This window comes from Cucurbita maxima, unplaced genomic scaffold (assembly GCF_002738345.1).
Source record: "Cucurbita maxima cultivar Rimu unplaced genomic scaffold, Cmax_1.0 Cma_Scf00004, whole genome shotgun sequence".
In the NCBI taxonomy this organism is placed as follows: Eukaryota; Viridiplantae; Streptophyta; class Magnoliopsida; order Cucurbitales; family Cucurbitaceae; genus Cucurbita; species Cucurbita maxima.
The window spans coordinates 5,018,547-5,038,438 of NW_019272020.1; the positions used below are offsets into that span (position 1 = coordinate 5,018,547).

Consider the following 19,892-nt stretch of genomic DNA (forward strand, 5'->3'; position numbering starts at 1 on the left):
GGGCCCTATGGACGTCTTCGATACCATAGTACTGAAAAGCCCGTAATGCAAAGGGGCCCAATGGGCTTTTACTATTTTGATAATGTTTTTTAAATTAAAAATAATAATTTTTTTTAAACATTATTATTAAAATATCCTTTAATCCCCATTCTATTTTTATTTTTATGTTTATGTTTTTTAAAAATTAAATTTGCTTAATTATGATTTTTATTATCTGTTTTTCTGATTCATACTCGAATTCAATAAATAAAACAAATTTGATTTATTATTATTTTAAATTTTTATTAAAATTTAATGACAAATTTATTTCTAATAAATAAAATAAAATAATTCAGCTTAAACAGGTTTAAATTTTAATTTATATAAAATAAGTCAATGTCAGAGTTAAGAAAATCATGGGTTAAAATGCAAGAGAGAAGAAATGAAAGAGAGATACAATCTATATAAACAAGAAAAAAAAAAAAATCAAAGAGTATTTGATATAAACCTAGAGACATCAATCATACAATTTTGTTGAAATTATCCAAAGATATTTCAATTCATGTCATATTGAAGAAAAATATGTATGTTAAAACTCTTAGAATGCCTTTAATAGTTTCATTTTGAGGCTATATAAAGTCGGAGATTTGAAAAATAGAATAAAATGAGCGTGCTTTCCTTTAGTCAATGACTAAGTTTCTTTGTCATTCTACGTAGTTTAGGTTGCATGTAGAATCATTCAAGCTCGACATGATCAATCTTGTTTGTGGAGTGATTCAAATCTCAAAAAGGGTTCTTGCGTTAACATATTTGATCAACAAGAATCATTCAAGCAAGACATGATCGATCTTGCTTGTGGAATGATTCGAATCTCAAACAATGTTCTTGCCTTGAGATATTCGATCGACAAGGTAATCCGAATCTTACTCCCCTCGTAAGTGATTTCCATACATGAGTATTAGTGTTAATTTTAAAATAACGTTTTTAGAGTTTTTATTTAAGAGTAAATTATAGATTTTATTAATAGTTCATGGGTATTTTATAAGATTTTTTTGTTTATAAAATATTCAGATATTAATTTAAAAAAGAAAAATACAAAAGGAAAACATGTTGGTTCCATTATAATGGACAATGAATGAGCAATGTGGTTTGTTTATTAAAGAATAATGAATATTTTTTTGGTTAAATAATTATGAACATTATTATAAATATAAAACTTAATACATAAATGATATTATGTTCCCTCAATTGCAATCTTAATTCTATATCTTATATTTTCAACATCACACCACACGTGTATAACCCCAAATTTTCCTGCTTTTCCCCAAACAGTGCCCATTAATTTTATTAATTAAAAATCGACCCCTGCTTCTCCGACGAACTTTCCTTTTCCGCCCACCGCCCACTCCAATGTCGGATCCAGAAGGCCCTATTTATTTCCAATCTCCCAAACTCTGTAAATCGCACCTCCAAAATTATGGCTCCATTTCTATTTCTTCTCTTCATCTTCAGCAATGCTCTTCTCGGTTCTGTCGCCGTCGGAGCCGCTCCACCACCGACCGTGGCCGAACCACCTTCCGGCAGAAAGCTCGGGAAGCACCACAGTACGGAGGTTGTTTTTTCGAGTCCGTCTGAAGCACCGCGAAGTGAAAAGAAAGTTCAGAGGATCTCGACGGCGAACGACGGTGGTACGGGGAATGAGATTGAATTGGAAAATCGTGAGCATCATAAGTCGATAGATAAGTCTGTCGCCGGCGGTGGCGTGATATTGGGCGGACTCGCCACCACGTTTTTGGTGGCGATTGTATGTTACATTAGAGCTACGAGGCGACAGAGTGAAGTCAGCCTCTGAGACGACATGTCGTACGAGTTGTTTGTTGGTAATTGCATTTTTTATTATTTTTTTTAAAGGAGGTTGCAATTGTAATTAATCATAAAAATATAAAAGTGAAAGGATTAAATATAATGTATTGTTCTCTTTATTTTTGGTGGAATTTGATTGGTGAATTGCACCAAATAAAACAGTATTGGAAATTGCCATTTAAGTGTTTACTTGTTTTACTAAAAAAAAATAAATTACTTCGTTAATTTAAATTAAATTATTATCCGTTAAATCCCTAATTTAGTCTTCAAAATTCAATTTAATGTCTAATTATACATTTAATTTTCAATTTTGGACCCTGGAAATTTTGTAATTCTTTTTAAAAATATCATTTGGAGAACAATTAAAATTTACACTTTTAAATATATTATATAACCTTTTAAAAATTTTAAGACTTTATTCATTCTTTTATTTTGGTTCCATTGTAATATTTATTTTTAAGATATTATAATTTTGATTTCTAAATTGTCAGAAAATTTTATTTTAACTCTAAATGTTAAAAATTTTCATTTTGATTTTTGCTATATTATTTTGTGAGTTACATTTGGTTTATTGTATTGTTTTATTTTATTTTCTTCAATAATTTTAATGACATGTTTCCAAGATATTTTAAAATATTTATTTTCTTGCACGAAAGTCTCTCTAAACACATACGTTTAAACTTTCAAAATCAATTTTGACTAAATGTAAAATCAAACAATATTTTGATTTTAAATTAATAAATATATGTTTATAGTAATTTTTTAACATAAAAAAAATGTTAGTTCAAAATTTTCAAAATTACTTCTATTTCGTGTTAAAAATATTATATATTTTTAATCATCATAAAAGCAATGGGGATGTAGCTCAGATGGTAGAGCGCTCGCTTAGCATGCGAGAGGTACGGGGATCGATACCCCGCATCTCCAATTTTGTTAAAATTTTAATTTTTAGTATTAAATAATATTTATACTATTTCCGATTACTTCACAACATGTGGGCGTGCCGGAGTGGTTATCGGGCATGACTAGAAATCATGTGGGCTCTGCCCGCGCAGGTTCGAATCCTGCCGCTCACGGTACTGTTTTTTCATTTTTATTTTGTTTTGTTTTCTTGATTATTCCTCGTTCTTTTTTTTTGTTTTATTATTCCTCGTTCTTTATTTATTTATTTTATTATTTCTCGTTCTTTTTTTGTTTTAATATTCCTCGTTCTTTTTTTTATTTTAATATTCCTCGTTCTTTTTTTAATATAAGGGGATGTAACTCAAATGGTAAAGCGATCACTTAGCATACGAGAGACATGGGGATCGATACCCTGCATTTCTATTTTAAATAGACCAAAGACTAGAAAAAATAAATCCTAAATGAATTATTACACATTTTATTCTATAAATTTAAATTAATCTCAAAATATTTAATTTGGTATCTTTGAAGATTGTAATGATATGTTAAATAAAAATATTATAAAAAAGAAACTATGAGCGACCATTTAAAATTTACTTAAAATTAACAAGTCATTAAAAAGTTTTCTTGCTACGAAAGTCATTCATTAGTAGACGCCCCTTGCATATAGAGAGCCACCAAAACTTGCTCTCTCTGGCTCTCCGTCTGGTTCGTCGGAATTGAATTGGAGAAGTACAAAGAATCTGCAAGGCAATACAAAAATGGTGAATGAGAAATCGGTTATGGCCGTCATCAGGGCAACTAGGCCTACCTTTCGCAATGACAACGACAAGGTCGCGTTTGCGGTTCACGCCATATTTCTCGCCTCCGGCTGCGTGCTCACTGCCACCGGACCTCCTGCTTTTACTGACGCCGCCTTTTCTTCTCCCTCAAAGGGTATGACTTCTTTGTTTATTGAAAAATTAAAAATTCTTCCCATATTTGGTATTTCTGAGTCTTGGATTGGGGTTTAGATGAAATTAGTATCGAGGGCTGGAACGAATTAGAGGATGAGTACGCATACGTTTACGCAAACCTTGAAAAGGATTCTAACTGGAAGAAAGTGATAGTGAAGTGCCTGGTGATGAACGGGAAATTGCTTATTGATGCCTTGACTGATGAGAATTCCGAGCCACTCCATCTTGAAATTGAGTACGCTCTCCCAGATATCAGATATATATGTGTATTGGCGAATTAGTACTTTGTCCTGTTTCGGTATTGAGTGTTTTTTTGTTCCTATTGTTCTTTTAGCGTTGAAGAAATCGTCAATCCGAATGGGGGAAGTAACTATTCAACGCAGTACAGAAATTTGGATACCCTGGTGAAACGCTTGGGCTTGGGAATATTGTCAAAATTGGGTGGTTCTTCGAAAGCCACGACAAGTAATCCAGCAAGGTAGTGATTAGATCAGTAATCAACACGTACGGTTATTTTAATTCTTCATTTTTCCTGATGTTATTGAGACGATTACTCTCTTTTGTGATTCTTATTTCTTGGCGTGTTATAAATATGAATCGAAATTATGTCTCTGGTAATCGTTCTTTAATCTGGTTCTTGGCGGTCTACATGCTTTTTGCAGGGCTGAGAGTGAGAGTAGTGAAAGATCATCTGTAGTTGTAAATAAGCCTACTTCTGGAATTCCTGAGCTTCCTGGTCCACTGCTCGATCCTTCCGGGTCTTTCTCTTTATCCACACTTGCGCAATCACAAAACGTCATGACATAATTTGAGAAATATGTTGGGTCTTGACTTAAGTTCTTAACTATTGTATGCTACCATGCTTTTACGTTTGTGTTGGGTGCTATTATCACTGTCTCCAACATTCAGATTTGCTAGTTTTTAAGTTTCTAACAGTAATTTGAATGCATTTTCTTTATGATATCTTGTTTTCCCCTTTATGGTTAGATCAAGAAGATAATGGTTTATATGCTTTATGCTTTGATTGATTTGATACCCAGTTCCTCTTAGGTTTGATTGATTTGACACAAGAAGATAATGGTTTCCTTTGAGAGAGATTGTAATAGTCTTACTTAATGTGCAGGAATTGTTTTTGCTGAATTATTGCGACGGTCAAATATTTAATGGCAAGCATATTGTGCCTTTGTCCAATCCTTAATTGTATCAATTTAGGAATTTTCGAAGGTTCCATGTTTACAAATAATTTAGCTAAGAACCTGTATCCCATGAGTGAGTGAGTGAGTTGACATAGTCTGAATGTGGCTGTTTTTGCTATTCTCTTAGAGTTGTAATTCCTCCTATTAATCCCCTTGGTGGTGGCGATCTTTTCCCTGGACCCGGTGCTGAAATGTACCCTGCTGGGTAATTTTTTAAGTTTGTCGATTAATTGTGTACGTATGTGTAACAGTCCAAGCTTACCGTTAGTAGATATTGTTTTTTTTGGGCATTCTCTCAAGGTTTTTAAAACGTGTTTGCTAGTGAGAGGTCTCCACAATCTTAAAAAGAATGTTTGTTCCCCTCTCCAATCGATGTGGGATCTCACAATCCAATCCCTTCGAGGCTCAGCATTCTCGTTGGCACTTTATACCCTCTCCAAGGGGAACAAAACATTTATTATAAAGGTGTGGAAACTTGTCCCTAGCAGACGTGTTTTAAAAACCTTGAGAGAAAACTCGAAAAGAAAAACACAACGAGAACAATATCTGCCAGTGATGGACTTGAGAGCTGTTACAATATGATTGTCATTGGTGCAAAATATCATGTTAATTTTGTTTTTATGTTTTTTTTTTTTTTTTTTTTTTTTTTTTTTTTTTTTTCCAATTGATTACAGAGGTGGTTTCAGCGGCGATGGAAGCATGCTTTTAGGTTAGTGAATTGTTAAGTCATCTAGTATTAGATTGAAAATAAGCGTAATTTCACTATTTTATCATGCAGGACCGAATGACCCGCGATGGTTAGGAATTGGTATAGGACCTGGATTTGAAGGCGGGCAGCCGTGAGTCAATTAGCTCTCTCTCTCTCTCACTCATAAAGACACACACAAACACTCACCTTTGCATTATGACTGCTGCTAATTCCAAGTATCTTGAAACAGGGGTGTTCCTCCAGGTGCTCGTTTTGATCCATATGGTCCACCTGGTGTTCCTGGTTTTGAACCCTTTCGGTTTGTTAGGTATGTGGAACTTTCCTTACCTTGTCATTGCATATGGGGGGCTCTCTTTTGATCATTAATTTCTATCAGCATTTATCATTTGCTGAATGCTGCTTTGACAACGACTAAATTCAAACCATGTATCTTGGCATTCTAAAATAGGATTGGTTAATCCATTGAGAAACAGGATTGGTTGGGTCATTAGCCCAGTTGTCATTCATACAAACAACTTGTTTCTGAATACATTTTGTATGGAGCGGCAGAGTAGTTAGTTAACTGGGATGCTTCTTCTTCTTCTTCTTCTTCCCTTTGTTACAGGAATCCTGGGAGACCTGGAGGGGGAACTCATCCGGACCTGGAGCATTTTGGAGACGGTTCAGATTTCATATAGTCCGCCATAGTTATAAAGCTCTGAAAGTTGTTCAAAGTGTTAGGGAAAGACGATAAATTTGGGGGATGGATGGTCAACCCATTTTATGCATATGCTTGTATTGAGTTCCTTTTTTCGTATGTTTTAGGTGGCCAGTAATGACTGTATGTACGGTGAATATAGGAATGGTGTTTACTGAATTTTACGTGTCAAAAAACATTTTAACTTCAAACTTTTACACCCATATAAATAATAATGTACGTATTTTACCTATTATATTATTCTCTTGGTATATTTAGTTATTTATCAATACATATTTTCTTGCACAAATCTAATAGGTAAAATACATACATTATAAAAAATTGTGCAAGGAGCGAGGTGAGCATTTTATTTTCTTGCACAAATTTAAATTAAGGGCATGATTAAAAGTGATATTGAAATTTATTTTCTTCCACAATTTTACGTTCAAAATCTCTTTTAAAATCAATTTTTTTAATTTTGAATTATTAAATATTTATTTATAAGTGAAATATACAAATGAATTTTATACATATCACACAGAAAAAAACAAGAAAATAAACAATTATTAATTTGAATTATCTTTTATATTACAATTAAAGAACAGTTGGGGATGTAGCTCAGATGGTAGAGCGCTCGCTTAGCATGCGAGAGGTACGGGGATCGATACCCCGCATCTCCAAATTTTTGGAAATTTTCAATTCGTTACAATATTAAAGAAATTATATTTATTTTAGAATATTCTTCAAACATGTGGGCGTGCCGGAGTGGTTATCGGGCATGACTAGAAATCATGTGGGCTCTGCCCGCGCAGGTTCGAATCCTGCCGCTCACGTTTTTGTCATTTTTATATTGTTTTCCTCTTCTCAATTATTCGGTATAAACTGGCTTCATTTTGGGGATTATAAGCTGTTTTTTTAATACATCATCTCAATAATAAAATTTTTATAAATTAATTTGGCCATTTAATATCAATTATTGCGTCTAAAATTTGATATCTACTTACAACAATTGTTATTTTAGTATACCAATTAGATTAAAATGACACCTAAGATATAATTTATCAAAGTTAATATTATTGTCAAAGAACTTGAGCATAGAGTAAAAATTGATGAAAGAAAAAAAATCAATTGATTTTGACAAAAAGAAATTATATAAGATGGATGTGACGATACATGTGTAGGTCTTGATATATATTTTTTAAATTTTGTTTTCAACAATAGTTTCAAAAGGGGATGTAGCTCAGATGGTAGAGCGCTCGCTTAGCATGCGAGAGGTACGGGGATCGATACCCCGCATCTCCAACTTTATTTCAATTTATTTTTATATTCAAATTTTTTATAACCGAATATAATTCAACATGTGGGCATGCCGTTGTGGTTATCGGGCAAAATTTCGGAACCCGTCTGCGTAGGTTCGAATTCTTCCTCTCACGCTATTTTGCCTACTTTTTTTTAAAACAAAAATAAGAAATAATTATAAAAAAGAAAGAAGCAATAAAATATTCCTTATTCTCTCCCACATCTATATTAGAATGTTCACAGCCATGGACCTGGACCTGACTTTGATATTGTCTGCTTTAGCCTGTGTTTCGTCGTTAGTTTCACAATTTTTAAAACGCGTTTGTTAGGAAAAAGTTTTCACAACGTTATAAATAATGTTTCATTTCCCTCTCCAACTGATGCGGGATCTCTCACACCATTAGTTTAACTCCTCGATAAATATTTACTGGTAAGTGTTACACTTTGTGAGTACCCTATGATTGGTGTTTCACATCCGGAGTTGAAATCGATAAAAAATAACCGTTTTCTCCATCAAATGATGTTTCCAGCAAAAACTCGACATCAATCCAACGAAACAATATAGAGGCAAAGATAGGCGCCGACAACTTTCTTCACGTGCAAACAATGACAAATGGATGCAGTTGGGCGTGCGAGAAGAGCTTGTTGTTGGTGGTAGGTTACGAGGGCGACAATGGTGGATTGTGTTGGATGACAGGTCTAGGTAAATGTCTAAATCGATTCAATTAAAAAGTTTAGAATTTAATTGATAAAGTTAAATGGAAATTGGTGAAAGTAGAAAGATAATAATAATATATATCCTATTAAAGATAAGATGATTAAGGTTGTTTTCTGTCACCCTGTTGGCGGCCCATGAAGTAGAGACATTTGAATGTTAGAAATGGCATCCCATCTTTTATTGGCCACAATAAGAAATGGATCTCTTTTGCTTTTCTTTTATGGAAACCATTTCTATAGAAATGGAAATAAATTCAAGTTGCCAACTTTTTCATTTAATGGGCAGATATTCCTCTGTTAAGATATGAGTCCCAAAAGTGACTAAAGTGTCGAACAAATAGTGTACTTTGTTTGAGGGCTCCTGAGAAAAGAGTCGAGTCTTGATTAAGGGGAGACTATTCAAGAGCTCCATAAGCCTCAGACGAGGCTTATAGTGTACTTTGTTCGAGGGGAAGATTGTTGAGGATTATTGAGAGTGAGTCTCATCTTGGTTAATTTAGTGGAAGATCATGAGTTTATAAGTGAGGAATACTATTTCCATTGTAGCCTTTTGGGAAGCCCAAAACAATATCATACCACTAAGTCGAGCCGTGATTTCTAACAGTCTACTAGGAAAAGATTTCTAAATGTTGATTTTAATTGCAAGAGTTAAAGTTTATTGTCAACAAATATTGTTCTTTTTATAGCTTAGTTTCGATGGTTTTTTCAAAGTTTTAAAACCCATATACTAGGGAGAGGTTTCTACACCCTATGAAATGTTTCGATTCCATTTCCAATGGATGTGAGCTCTCACGTTAATTAATTTCAATATTCAATTTCCAACATTTTACATTTTATCTTGAAGAATATTTTGTCACGATAATGTTTGTTTTATTATTAAGATAACTATGCTCACATTTATCGACTTACCATAATTGTCATGGTTATGTATAACTTATATAATCATTTTATATTTGTTATTTGTGGTTGGAAATTTTGGATATAAAGGACAAGTCCAAAAAAGAAAAAAAGAAACTAACCTTAAAATCATCTCGTGAGCGTCTCAAGACGTAACTTAAAATATAATCAAGTTTTCAAAAAAGAAGGAATTGGATGAAAGACATAATTGGCCCATCGTCCTTAGCCAAGGAGGCCGATGGCAAGGGCTAGGTCGAGCTATAAGACCTACTTCTTGTAGAACCCCTATCCAAAGCGCCATTTGACATGCTTTCCTTCTCTATTCAAATTAGGGAAGAAAACGAGACATTCAAGATCTAACTCCTATCGGATCAATCAAGAGATAATACTATAATTAGATTAATTCGATGAAAGATCTAGAATCAAGATTTGGAACATTGTTTTAAATTGAACTTATTAATCCTTGTGACTCGATCCAATTCTACCACAATAATTGATTGAAACTAAGAAATGACTAGATTGATGATTGGATTTTGAAGGGAAAAGTCCAATTTGAGATCTCGATTTCATTTATCAACTAATATCATTTTTACATAACATATTGACGTTTATGAAATTGACAATTTAACCCTTATACTCTATTCCCATTTGGAATACAAATATTATTAGTTTATTTTTTTTAAAAGAATTTTTATAAACGTGTTGTTTAGAATATGATAGAAGTATGAGAAAGGGAAAAGTCCAATGTGCAGGAAAGGTGGCAAGGGAAGTGGGTGAACGTCAGGCACATACCAACACCCATGCGGCGGCCCTCTGCGGCAAAGCCCCAACGCCCACGCGGGGGCGGGGCCTCCCCTGTCGCCATCTTCTAATAACTCTCATTTCGCTCCCTCTTGGATTAGTGTAATTCAAATCATATCCTTTTCACCAACATTTCATTTGAATCCCACTTGGTTTAATCCTTTCAACTTCTACTCTCTTCAACTCCAACTTTACTCCATCTCTTTCACATGATATGGGCCTTAGGCAAGAGGGTGACCAAAGACTTTAACTTTTATGACCTCCACAACCTGCAAAGATAACCCGTGAGCTAGGGGCGAGAAATCCTTGTTTGAAAATGAACGAGGGTGTGTGAGAGAAATTTCTCCTACCTAAACGAGATCCGAGATTATGTTTCCTGTTCTTGTCCGTACCCCAAAACTTCCATCATTTGTAAGAGTCCAAGTCCTTTGGTAATAGATGTTTTGGCGTTACGTATCAACATTTCTGAGAGATTCTTCATTCTCTCTCCAACTGATACGAGATCTCACAATTCACTCTCCTTGTGGGCCAGTATCGTCACTGGCATACCGTCTAGTGTCTTGCTCTAATATCATTTGTAACCGCTTGAGTGAATCTCATAACTCACATTTTATATATCTTTAATTCTTTAATTATTTTTTATTTTACGTAATTCTATATTTATTGAATTTAAAAATATAAAACAAAATCTAAATTAGATTTGAGATAGAATTAAAAGATAGATAGGTTGGAAAATAAATATATTTTTTCTTTTGGTAGAAATTAGATTTCAATAATAATTCAATAAAGAATAATTGTTTCAACTAACAAAACGACGCATTTTCTTTTCATTTTATAATTCAACTACTATTATTAAATTCATCTTTTCAATATTAAAATTAAAGAAACAAAAGGGCAAAAGGGTAAAAAATAGCTTTTTATGAAAAATAAAATCATTTGAGATTAAGCTATAATTTTTCTTTTTGTCGTTATCAGTTGTGGGATAAATCGTGGCAGCAAATGATTGGCAGTTATTGTGTGTCCCACAAAGAGGACTTACTACTCTCCACGTGTCATTTATCCAATCAATTCATTTGACAGCTTGAAAGTCGAGAAAAATAAAAATAAAAATAAACAAAAAAGAAGAAATTTAGAGAGAGCGAGAGATCGAGGCAAATGAGAAATTCGCAGAGATTTTGACAGAATCTGTGTTTTTCCATTTTTACGGTCTTCCTTTCCTTATAAATTTGTGGGGGAAATGGCGGTTTCTTCATCGTTTCAATTCTGCGTTCCAGCATTCCCCTGTTCTTCCCCTTCCCTTCTCTGCTCCTCTGTTTTTCCCCCATTTCCATTGCAATCTTCTTCTCTCCATTAAAGGGTATCATCCGGAGACGGGTTTGATTGAAGGGCTACTTCGTTTTTCACTGATTAGGATCAAAATGGAAGGAAAGAAGCATGTGGGTGCCGAGTCCGAGTCCCAGTCCGAGTCCTCTTTTTCTCGCACTACTGACCCGTTTGGTTCCAGACACAGCTCCTATTCTTCCACCACTGGGATTTTTGGCTCTATATTTGCTCCTTCTTCCAAGGTATGTACCACTGTCCCATTCATTCTCATAAGGGTTTTGTTTCTACTCTTCGTTTTTCTCCATGGATTGCGATTCTGCTTGTTCTTATTCAGGTGTTAGGGAGAGACTCTCTGCTCTCTCAGGCCAAAGAGGGAGAGAGGGATTCTGTGAATGGGTCATGGATCCCCAACGCTGAAGCTCAAGGTTTGTGTTTCGTTTTAGTGTCCTTAATTTCTTAATTTTGAAATGATTTCAAGTGTTCTGAAAAGGGTTGAGAGTGAAATCTTCTTAAGAGCAAGTTTTGGATACAATTCATAACCAAGGCTTCATACTTGCAATATCCAATGATTCTGAGCCAGTTTCTGATTGCTTACACATGAACTTTGTTCTGAAAATTGCTTGATAATATTCTGTTCAAAAGATAGTCATTGAGATGTATATGCAGATGATAGTGGTAGTCATAGACAAAAAGAGAGACAGGAGAAGAAGAAGGATAAAGACATGAGTTCCATTTATCAGGAACAAGGAGCTCAACCATGTCATCTTAGCTCATCAATCTATTATGGTGGCCAAGACGTTTATGCTCATCCTCAGAATTCCCACAATTCCGAGGTGAACTCTGTGGTGAATGTATTAAACACATCACTTTGTAGCTTTATATCTTTCATCACATGAACATAATTCATTGCCTACTTTCAGATTTAACCAATTTCATATCGTTTCTCATTCGTTTTTTCGTTCATATCTTAACATGTGGTGAATATGATCTGGTTTTACTTGTTCTGGTGATATGTTTCAGTTCAAGGAGGGGGGAGAAGATGATTCTGGGAGTGCTTCAAGAGGAAATTGGTGGCAAGGTATGACATAGAGAAAAATATTGACACTTATCTTTCATTCAAATACTCATTTTATAACCATTCCTTGTTGTTTCAGGGTCTCTCTATTACTAGACCACCAAACTCCACAAGCTCTCCTTAGACTTTCAAAGTTAGTTTGAGTATCTTATATCAGTTTCTTATCGACCTTCCGTTCAAATTTGATTCGATCGATATCTTCGCGACTTTGGCTAAGATGGTGTGATTGGTTTGTATATTTATCTGTGACAGGTTAATATGCAGGTACATAGGATCATAGAGCTGAAGAACTACTTCTACTTCAACTCTTATTGTATGAAGGTAGACGCGAGCAAGATCGTTGTGAGAAAAAGCTGGTTGCCGTTTTCCAGCCGAAACAACAGAATCTCTTTTAAGTGAATTATTAATAGTTATAAGCATCTTTCTCAATTTTACTGTAAAGAATGCTGCTACTGCTGGCTGCTTCTGTTTGTTGTTGTTTAAACCTCCATAAAGGAGATCTGGGTTGCTGTTTGTTTATTAGTATCACATTGGAAACTGAATCGAAAGCTTGAATATACATATATCTTTCACAGAATGAACCTGGGAAAAATCTCTGGCCAAACAAGGCTCAAGTTATCCGAGTGAAGGATATCTTGACACAGTTGTATCGTCGAATCTATGAGATCCTACATCGGTTGGGAAGAGAACGAAACATTTTTTTTAAACCCCTAGCAGACACGTTTTAAACCCCTCGAGAATAAACTCGATAGGAAAAGCTAAAAAAAAAGACAGATGATGGGATGGGGACAGACAGAGATTCTGCTGCGCCACAATTGTTGGAAATGTTTGATGTTACTTTTGGTTCTGTTCTGTCCAGACCACTCATACTTCAGACAGTAAATAATGTGAAACCAACATCATCAATGAATCTTACGTTAATTTTTTATTACCTTTTTGTTTCATAGTCAAAACATGGGTTAGTCAAGAAAGAGATGAAGCATTTGATTCCTCATATTGACAGTCATTAACACTTCATCAACACAAATACACCTCAATCTGAAGAGAAATATACATCTTCTTATGCCTACATAATGAAATGCAGAAAAGTGATAATTCAAGTGGAAAGAAACATACAGCCATGAATATTAGCTTCCTCAAAACCATCCTTGGATTTCACTCGTTCGCAACCGATTCCTGTCTGGGTGAGCTTGCTACTTCTCCCCGGTACTGAGTGTCGAGTTTTGAGTTTGTGAACGACTCGGGTTTTTCGATTTTATTGCTGAATTCTTTTCCTCCTCTCGCTTCAACACTAAGATAGTCGGTTAAAACCTTTTTTACTCCGAACCCGCGCTGGGGAATCTTGGTGCCGGGAATGAGCGGTGATCTTTCTCCCTTAGCAGGGCTGGCTGATTGGGCAGGTGAAAAGCTTGGAGTGGCAAAGGGTGTTTTATATGGAGTTCCAGAAACGGGCACTGAAAAATGCAATGGGCTGTTCTTGTGAGAAATCACACCAAGTTTAGATATAGATGAGAGTTGATCCGAATGCTTTGTGAGATTATCCACGTAAAGCAAATCATCGATACGTGCAACGACGTTGAATGCTAGACTCTCTAAAACTCGAGAGTAGCTCTCTAAGATGGATTTCCCGACATCCTAAATTACAAAAACAAGTGTTATCTACTCAAGTTACTATGGGTTAACTGATATGAAAGCTTACAGAATTGCAGTAGGGACAGACCTTATTGTACTGGATCTTGCTCATATCCAGGGTTGTCTGTGGAAGACCAGGAAACCGTTGCTTCAAGCAAAGTAGTAGAGTCTCTGCTCTCTCTGCAAGCAACTCCCGTTTTTCAGAGTCGACCATCAGCTCCTTGACCATTTCCCACGACGATTTCGAACTTTGTTTGGTCGAGTTAGTGGCAGGTTTTGAGTTTGTTTTTCTCCGCCATACATAGATCGAAGCCTCAACCCGGTTAGCAATCTCTATAGCTTGATGTTCAGAAGACATTTCAAGGCAGTCAAGCAAACATTCAGGAGAGAACTGGTCCGACGAAATATATCGATATATAAGATCACCCAAACAAGCTCTTCCATTCTGTAATCAAGTAGGATCATAAATAAGCAAATCATATTGCTTTCGATATCAGAATCATAGCCGTTTTCGCATCTCATACCTTCGGTAAGGCTTCAAGATATGGTTCAGGAATTTCAAGATCAGCCAGAGTCGTACTGTTAATCGCCATTGCAGCTTTTAGTATCTGGTTTGTGCTCTCGCGCTTGTGTTGCAATTTCCTTCTTGAGTCTTCACGGAGACCATCGGGAGGGACTCGAGGAACGGGAAGCCACCATTTTCCTTCTTGACGCTGTAGTGCTCTTTTGAGAGAGGACGACCCATCAGTCTCATGAGCCAGTATCCCTTGATCAACATACCAGAATTCACAATCTTCAAAACTATCTAATATTTCCTGCAAAAAGAGTGTTTTGCAAAATTTAGAACAGATCTCACAATTCATGGCATTGGAACACAGACTAGCGAGTGTTGGAGAATCATACAAGAAGCATATTGTCCAATTTTCTAAGAGCAGGAAGATTAACATAGAGATCCGAGCGTGGTCTGCACGCCATAACCTACAAGATCATAAGAAACCATCAGAAAATTGATGCTTTACAAACAAGCATTTAAATTGTAATGATCCAAGCCCACCGTTAGCAGATATTGTTCTCTTTGAGCTTTCCCTTTAAGGATTTCTCCTCAAGGTTTTTAAAACGCATCTGCTAGAGAGATGTTTCCACACCCTTATAAAGAATGTTTTGTTCCCCTCTCCAACCAATGTGGGATCTAACATAAATTCTCTCGGTTTCACATTCTTACGATGGTATTGAACAAAAAATCCAACTCTAATAGAGAATCCAAACGAGATTTGAAGTTCTAAGTACCTCGAGCTTGCTTCCATCAGGAAACGTTTGCCAAGTAGGCGTCAATTCGACAATGTGATCGCTAACACAAAGAAGCCAATCCATCTCCCTTCTCCACATCACTTTCTTCTCTGATGGAAGAGGCTCTAATCTCCATAGTTGCCCAAACAGAGTGGCTATGACAAGGGGAAGGGCATCAATATTACACACTGGAAGCATAGCAGTTAAGGCAATGAGTGAGACAGAGACAGAGACAGAGACAAAGCATACCACAAAGATTGGTAATGGCATTAGATATAGCCAATGCTGTACAAACCCCATTTCCACAGCCTGACATATCTTCTCCAAGCAGCAGTTTTGAAAATCTTTCCTTCATCATTTCAATCTCTATAACCCCATAAACCACAAACAAATCAACACAGTTTTCAGCAAGAAACCCCATAAAGAAAAGAGGGCCTAAATTACCTGATGATGAGGACACTTTCTTCTCCAGCTTCCTATTATCAGCACCATTAGCTCTGATGCAATCGGGTCCCTCAGCAAATCGAGTGGACCAACTCAATGGAGAAAGGGAAGACGACTCCTCAGAACCACTGTGACTGTGCTCCTCCTCCTCAAGCCCTGTGGTTTCTGATGTAAGAAAATCAGAGCTGGAACTACTCTCACGCCCATGTTCTTCAATCAAATGCCCCAGCGTCTCATTTTCAGGCACAATGTGGCCAATGCTTGGGCCTTTTCCACTCACACTCTCTTCCATTACAATTTCCCCTCCACAATCACAACCATAGCACAAAAACAGAGCAACCCACTTCGATTCCACCCACTCGAAGCCCAAAACCAAGCTCTAAACACAAATTTCGAAGGAGATTCCAGCACCCAGAAAGCTAAATCAAAGAAAATAGGGGTGGAAACGATTTGGGGCCACGATTCCGCGAAAAATGGGGTGGGTTTCTTTAGATATAAGCAGAACCCAAAAGGTTTGATCCCAAATCAAGCATGCCCAAGATAATGAAAAGGGTATGAATGTATAAACGGTTGAATCAAATAAAGAAAGGAAAGAGGTCGGTGAATTGAAATAGAGGTGGAAGTCATGATTAGTGTGAGTGGATCAAACACATGAAGTGAGAGAGGAGAAGGGGAGGCGCTGTCCGCCATTGATATTTATGAGAGCTCGACAAAGCATCCATGGTCCCAAGACTTTAAGCAGACACTAAGATGGCGGTGACCCTGTGTGTATCTGAAGGCTGTAGCTTTGCCTTGCCTTCCTTAAACGAGGGTTCTTGAATGATACATGTTGTATAGCCATTAAAATAACCCTTGGGGTTTCAAAATTATAATAAAATAACTTTCATCGCCTTCGCTTATTATTCCCTTTCTTCTAACTCTAATTTAAATTTTATAACTTAAATTTAGATTTTTTTTTTTTTAGTAGTATTAAGTCTAAAAAATATTTATGAATTTTTAAAAACAACCTTAATATCTCCAAATTTTTAAGAAGATCCTAAAATTAAAATTTGATGGGTATTTTTCAAATTATATGTTACTAATATTCCAACGAAATAAGAGTATTTAAGAATTTTTTTAAAATCAAACCATACTAATATAAGTTACTTTAAGGAATATTTTTAAAACATTATTAAATGTTTCATGTTTGAAATACAATTATTTCCATCCCAGCCTAACTGTTTGAGTTTTTTTTTTTTTTTTTTTTTTTTTTTTTTTTTTTTTTTTTTTTTTTACCAGTAATATAAATTTTTTTGAAAATTTATGAATACTTTGGACCAATAATTGATGTATGATTGGTGAAAATATATATATTAATAAGTTAAGCATAAAAATAATTAATATAAAAATTAAAAAGTTAAAAGAAAGAAAAAAAAGATAAAGTTAATAAAATGAGAATGATATTTAGAAACTGAAAAATGAAGAAAAGAATATATAGTTAAAATCTAAAATATAAAGCAACCAAATCATTTGGCATTTGGTAAGTACTCTCATATGAAGCAAACCCTAAAATGAGTAAATAACAAAGAAAGAAAATTAAAAAAGGAGAGGTGGTTGTAGTTGAAATATGGAAGCCTAGTTTTGGTTGCTTTAATTTGGTACCTACTCCTTTTTCTTTATCTTTCCTTACAAGATTGGTTTGGCTTATCTCGATCCGACCCAATCACCAAATTTAAACTCTTATCATTTCAGATCTAATATATAACCTAAACGTTCTGTTGGGCCAACTCAATTTGTGATATCCCACATTGGTTATTGGTTGGAGAGAAAACAAAACATTTTTTTTTATATACCAGTGTGTAAACCTCCCTCTCTGTAGTAGACGTGTTTTAGAATTTTGAGAGAAAATTCGAATGGAAAAATACAAAAATACAATATTTACTAACGGTGAGTTTGAGTCATTACAAGTGATATTAGTGCCAGACTCCAAACCGTGTGTCAGTGAAGACGTTAATCTCCAAAGGAGAGTGAACTGTGAGATCCCATATTCATTAGATTAGATGTCAATTCTAACACTAATTAAAAGGAGAGTTACTCATTAAATATATATATATATATATATATTCTAACGCTAATTAAAATGTCAGAATTTTAAATTTTAAATTTTATTTCTAAACAAAAACTAATATTTTGACGATATTGTGGATGATAACTAATTTATTTATATTTCATTTATTATCAAATAAGTTATATTAATACCCTAAATTAAAACTATACATTCAATGAAATAATCACTACAAAAATGATTATTAAACCTATTAATAAATTCTATTTGTATTAATATTTTGTCCGCCAATTTGTGAATTGACATTTTTTTTTTAATGAGTCAAGATTATTACGAAAACTAACTAGAGAACTTAACCCAACTCAACTGGTGAATTATGAACTCTATTTGGATTGTTAGGGCACCAACTCATGAAAAAATGAGAAAAAAAATCAATTTAAACCCGAACATTAAGTGTCCATGAGGTTCTAGGGATGCTCGAGTTGATTAAATGGGCGTTAATTAACTCACCATTATTATGATTATAAATAGGGTTAATTAAGAAAGGGAAGAACTTGTTGATCTTGGGTATTAAAAACTACTAATCTTTGTATTTACTTCAAAGAAAATGGGGGAAGAATTGCAGGTTTTTGGTACCCATGTGAGTCCCTTTAGTCGGCGAGTGGAGTTGGCTCTCCAACTCAAAGCCATACCATACCAATATATTGAGGAAGACATACCCAAAAAGAGCCCTTTTCTTCTCAAATACAACCCACTTTACAAGAAGGTGCCTGTCCTCGTCCACAATGGAATACCCCTTGTAGAGTCTCTTATCATCCTCGAATACATCGATGAAAATTGGAAAACTAACCCTATATTGCCCCAACATCCTCGTGAAAGAGCTCGTGCAAGATTTCTCGCCAACTATATCGATGACAAGGTAACATAATTTTGATAGAATACAATGAAATGAATGATTAAAGTTGGAAGAAACCAAATAAACACACTGTTAGACCTTGCTTTTTTTTTTTTTATAAACTTTTCTAATTAATCCTTTGTTTCCTCGAATCTCTCTCTAACAAACACATTTTAAAATTTTGAAAGAAAGTCTAGAAAATCCAAATAGGACAATATCTGGTGTACGCTTGAGCTATTACAAATGGTATCAGACGTCACAGCGAGAACGTTGGGCCCCAAGGGGTAGATTGTAAGATCCCGCATGTTGGAGAGGAGAATAAAGCATTCTTTAAAATGCGTGGAACCCCCAAAACTTGTGTGAACTTGGGTTTTTCATTCAGGCCTTCTTGAAGATGGGCACCTCGAGGCCAATGATACCCTACTCATGTGATCGAGACCAATAGACTCCACCCTTCGTATGGTTACAGGTCCAGTCCTTGTCGCAGCGCAGTAATTAGTAGATGATCAAAGACCTAGAATAAAAGAACTGACCTTAGTTAGTGATATGTAGATGAATAAGAAGAAATCCTCCAATATACTTCACAGCTAGTAATAGTAATTTCTGCTGCAAGGATTAATAACTTCTCCTTAAAATAAAAGGGATCATGTAAAACCTAAATGAGTTACAAATTATTGACTCATAGTTCACACTTTTCATTTTGTTGGTTCAGGTGTTTCCTTCGTGGATCAAAGCCGCTAGAAGCGGAAGAGAAGGGAGAGAGAAGGCTGTAGAGGAAGCATGCAAAGCATTGGAACCACTTGAAAATGAGCTTAAAAGCAACAAGTTCTTCGGAGGAGACAGCATTGGGTTGGTCGACATCGTTGGCATCTTCGTAGGCTACTGGATTCCTGTCATGCAACAGGCTCTCGGGTTTCAGATTCTAACCACCCACAGGTTTCCAAAGCTAACCAAATGGAGCCAAGAGCTTTTGAAGCATAGCGTTGTGAACCAGGCTCTGCCTCCAAAACATGACCTTTCTTCTTATATTCAAGCTTGTTATCCACACCACCTCGGCTCTAAACTGTGAGGGCCTGGCTGATGGTTCGATTTGTTGGGATATGTAACCGGATGCCTACATTTGGTAGAGATATATTTGAAAGATATTTGGTAAAGATTTAGATATATATGGTAGATATTTGGTAAAGATTTAATAG

General features: G+C 35.3%; 4 protein-coding genes and 5 non-coding genes across 13 annotated transcripts; 8 read left to right on the forward strand and 1 right to left on the reverse strand.

The window, feature by feature from the left end:
* Window positions 1–2,696: 2,696 nt before the first annotated feature.
* Window positions 2,697–2,769, forward strand: TRNAA-AGC. Its single transcript has one exon. It is a non-coding gene; the product is annotated as a tRNA-Ala (tRNA).
* A 67-nt stretch (window positions 2,770–2,836) lies between these two features.
* On the forward strand, window positions 2,837–2,918 carry TRNAS-AGA. The gene has a single exon. It is a non-coding gene; the product is annotated as a tRNA-Ser (tRNA).
* A 477-nt stretch (window positions 2,919–3,395) lies between these two features.
* LOC111478282 (probable proteasome inhibitor) lies at window positions 3,396–6,522 on the forward strand. Of its 3 annotated transcripts, XM_023122470.1 has the most exons (10): window positions 3,396–3,681; window positions 3,759–3,936; window positions 4,036–4,179; window positions 4,364–4,459; window positions 5,025–5,102; window positions 5,572–5,606; window positions 5,676–5,736; window positions 5,836–5,913; window positions 6,211–6,318; window positions 6,387–6,522. In XM_023122470.1, exons 1-9 carry the CDS (start codon window positions 3,507–3,509, stop codon window positions 6,281–6,283), a joined length of 918 nt encoding a protein of 305 aa, XP_022978238.1. In that variant the 5' UTR covers window positions 3,396–3,506; the 3' UTR covers window positions 6,284–6,318; window positions 6,387–6,522. The 3 variants fall into 3 exon arrangements, with proteins under 3 accessions (XP_022978238.1, XP_022978239.1, XP_022978240.1); XM_023122471.1 differs by lacking the exon at window positions 5,025–5,102; XM_023122472.1 differs by lacking the exon at window positions 4,364–4,459.
* A 367-nt stretch (window positions 6,523–6,889) lies between these two features.
* On the forward strand, window positions 6,890–6,962 carry TRNAA-AGC. The gene has a single exon. It is a non-coding gene; the product is annotated as a tRNA-Ala (tRNA).
* Window positions 6,963–7,033: 71 nt separating this feature from the next.
* On the forward strand, window positions 7,034–7,115 carry TRNAS-AGA. Its single transcript has one exon. It is a non-coding gene; the product is annotated as a tRNA-Ser (tRNA).
* Window positions 7,116–7,511: 396 nt separating this feature from the next.
* On the forward strand, window positions 7,512–7,584 carry TRNAA-AGC. The gene has a single exon. It is a non-coding gene; the product is annotated as a tRNA-Ala (tRNA).
* A 3,540-nt stretch (window positions 7,585–11,124) lies between these two features.
* LOC111478333 lies at window positions 11,125–12,971 on the forward strand. Of its 3 annotated transcripts, none has more exons than XM_023122536.1 (6): window positions 11,125–11,561; window positions 11,654–11,744; window positions 11,986–12,164; window positions 12,340–12,397; window positions 12,474–12,527; window positions 12,647–12,971. In XM_023122536.1, exons 1-5 carry the CDS (start codon window positions 11,415–11,417, stop codon window positions 12,488–12,490), a joined length of 492 nt encoding a protein of 163 aa, XP_022978304.1. In that variant the 5' UTR covers window positions 11,125–11,414; the 3' UTR covers window positions 12,491–12,527; window positions 12,647–12,971. The 3 variants fall into 3 exon arrangements, with proteins under 3 accessions (XP_022978304.1, XP_022978305.1, XP_022978306.1); XM_023122537.1 differs by having other exon boundaries at window positions 12,659–12,971; XM_023122538.1 differs by having other exon boundaries at window positions 11,986–12,152.
* Window positions 12,972–13,549: 578 nt separating this feature from the next.
* LOC111478196 (rop guanine nucleotide exchange factor 7-like) lies at window positions 13,550–16,049 on the reverse strand. The gene is made up of 7 exons (XM_023122354.1): window positions 15,758–16,049; window positions 15,563–15,679; window positions 15,314–15,468; window positions 14,930–15,004; window positions 14,551–14,841; window positions 14,115–14,471; window positions 13,550–14,029 (listed from the first exon to the last, which is right to left on the reverse strand). The coding sequence occupies exons 1-7, from the start codon at window positions 16,047–16,049 to the stop codon at window positions 13,550–13,552; spliced, it is 1,767 nt and encodes a 588-aa protein (XP_022978122.1).
* Window positions 16,050–18,408: 2,359 nt separating this feature from the next.
* LOC111478314 (probable glutathione S-transferase) lies at window positions 18,409–19,845 on the forward strand. Its single transcript, XM_023122512.1, has 2 exons — window positions 18,409–18,720; window positions 19,409–19,845. The coding sequence occupies exons 1-2, from the start codon at window positions 18,409–18,411 to the stop codon at window positions 19,763–19,765; spliced, it is 669 nt and encodes a 222-aa protein (XP_022978280.1). The 3' UTR covers window positions 19,766–19,845.
* The last annotated feature ends 47 nt before the right edge of the window (window positions 19,846–19,892 follow it).

What these genes read in the sequence shown, in the direction of transcription:
- LOC111478314 (XM_023122512.1), top strand. Translation starts at nt 18,409, where the DNA reads ATGGGGGAAGAATTGCAGGTTTTTGGTACCCATGTGAGTCCCTTTAGT. An exon ending in CCAACTATATCGATGACAAG is followed by an intron (nt 18,721 to 19,408) that starts GTAACATAATTT and finishes TTGTTGGTTCAG; the next exon opens with GTGTTTCCTTCGTGGATCAA.
- LOC111478282 (XM_023122470.1), top strand. Translation starts at nt 3,507, where the DNA reads ATGGTGAATGAGAAATCGGTTATGGCCGTCATCAGGGCAACTAGGCCT. An exon ending in CTTTTCTTCTCCCTCAAAGG is followed by an intron (nt 3,682 to 3,758) that starts GTATGACTTCTT and finishes ATTGGGGTTTAG; the next exon opens with ATGAAATTAGTATCGAGGGC. An exon ending in ACGACAAGTAATCCAGCAAG is followed by an intron (nt 4,180 to 4,363) that starts GTAGTGATTAGA and finishes TGCTTTTTGCAG; the next exon opens with GGCTGAGAGTGAGAGTAGTG.
- LOC111478333 (XM_023122536.1), top strand. Translation starts at nt 11,415, where the DNA reads ATGGAAGGAAAGAAGCATGTGGGTGCCGAGTCCGAGTCCCAGTCCGAG. An exon ending in CCCCAACGCTGAAGCTCAAG is followed by an intron (nt 11,745 to 11,985) that starts GTTTGTGTTTCG and finishes ATGTATATGCAG; the next exon opens with ATGATAGTGGTAGTCATAGA. An exon ending in ATTCCGAGGTGAACTCTGTG is followed by an intron (nt 12,165 to 12,339) that starts GTGAATGTATTA and finishes GATATGTTTCAG; the next exon opens with TTCAAGGAGGGGGGAGAAGA.
- LOC111478196 (XM_023122354.1), bottom strand. Translation starts at nt 16,049, where the DNA reads ATGGAAGAGAGTGTGAGTGGAAAAGGCCCAAGCATTGGCCACATTGTG. An exon ending in CTGATGGAAGCAAGCTCGAG is followed by an intron (nt 15,005 to 15,313) that starts GTACTTAGAACT and finishes ATGATCTTGTAG; the next exon opens with GTTATGGCGTGCAGACCACG. An exon ending in GCAAGATCCAGTACAATAAG is followed by an intron (nt 14,030 to 14,114) that starts GTCTGTCCCTAC and finishes TTTGTAATTTAG; the next exon opens with GATGTCGGGAAATCCATCTT.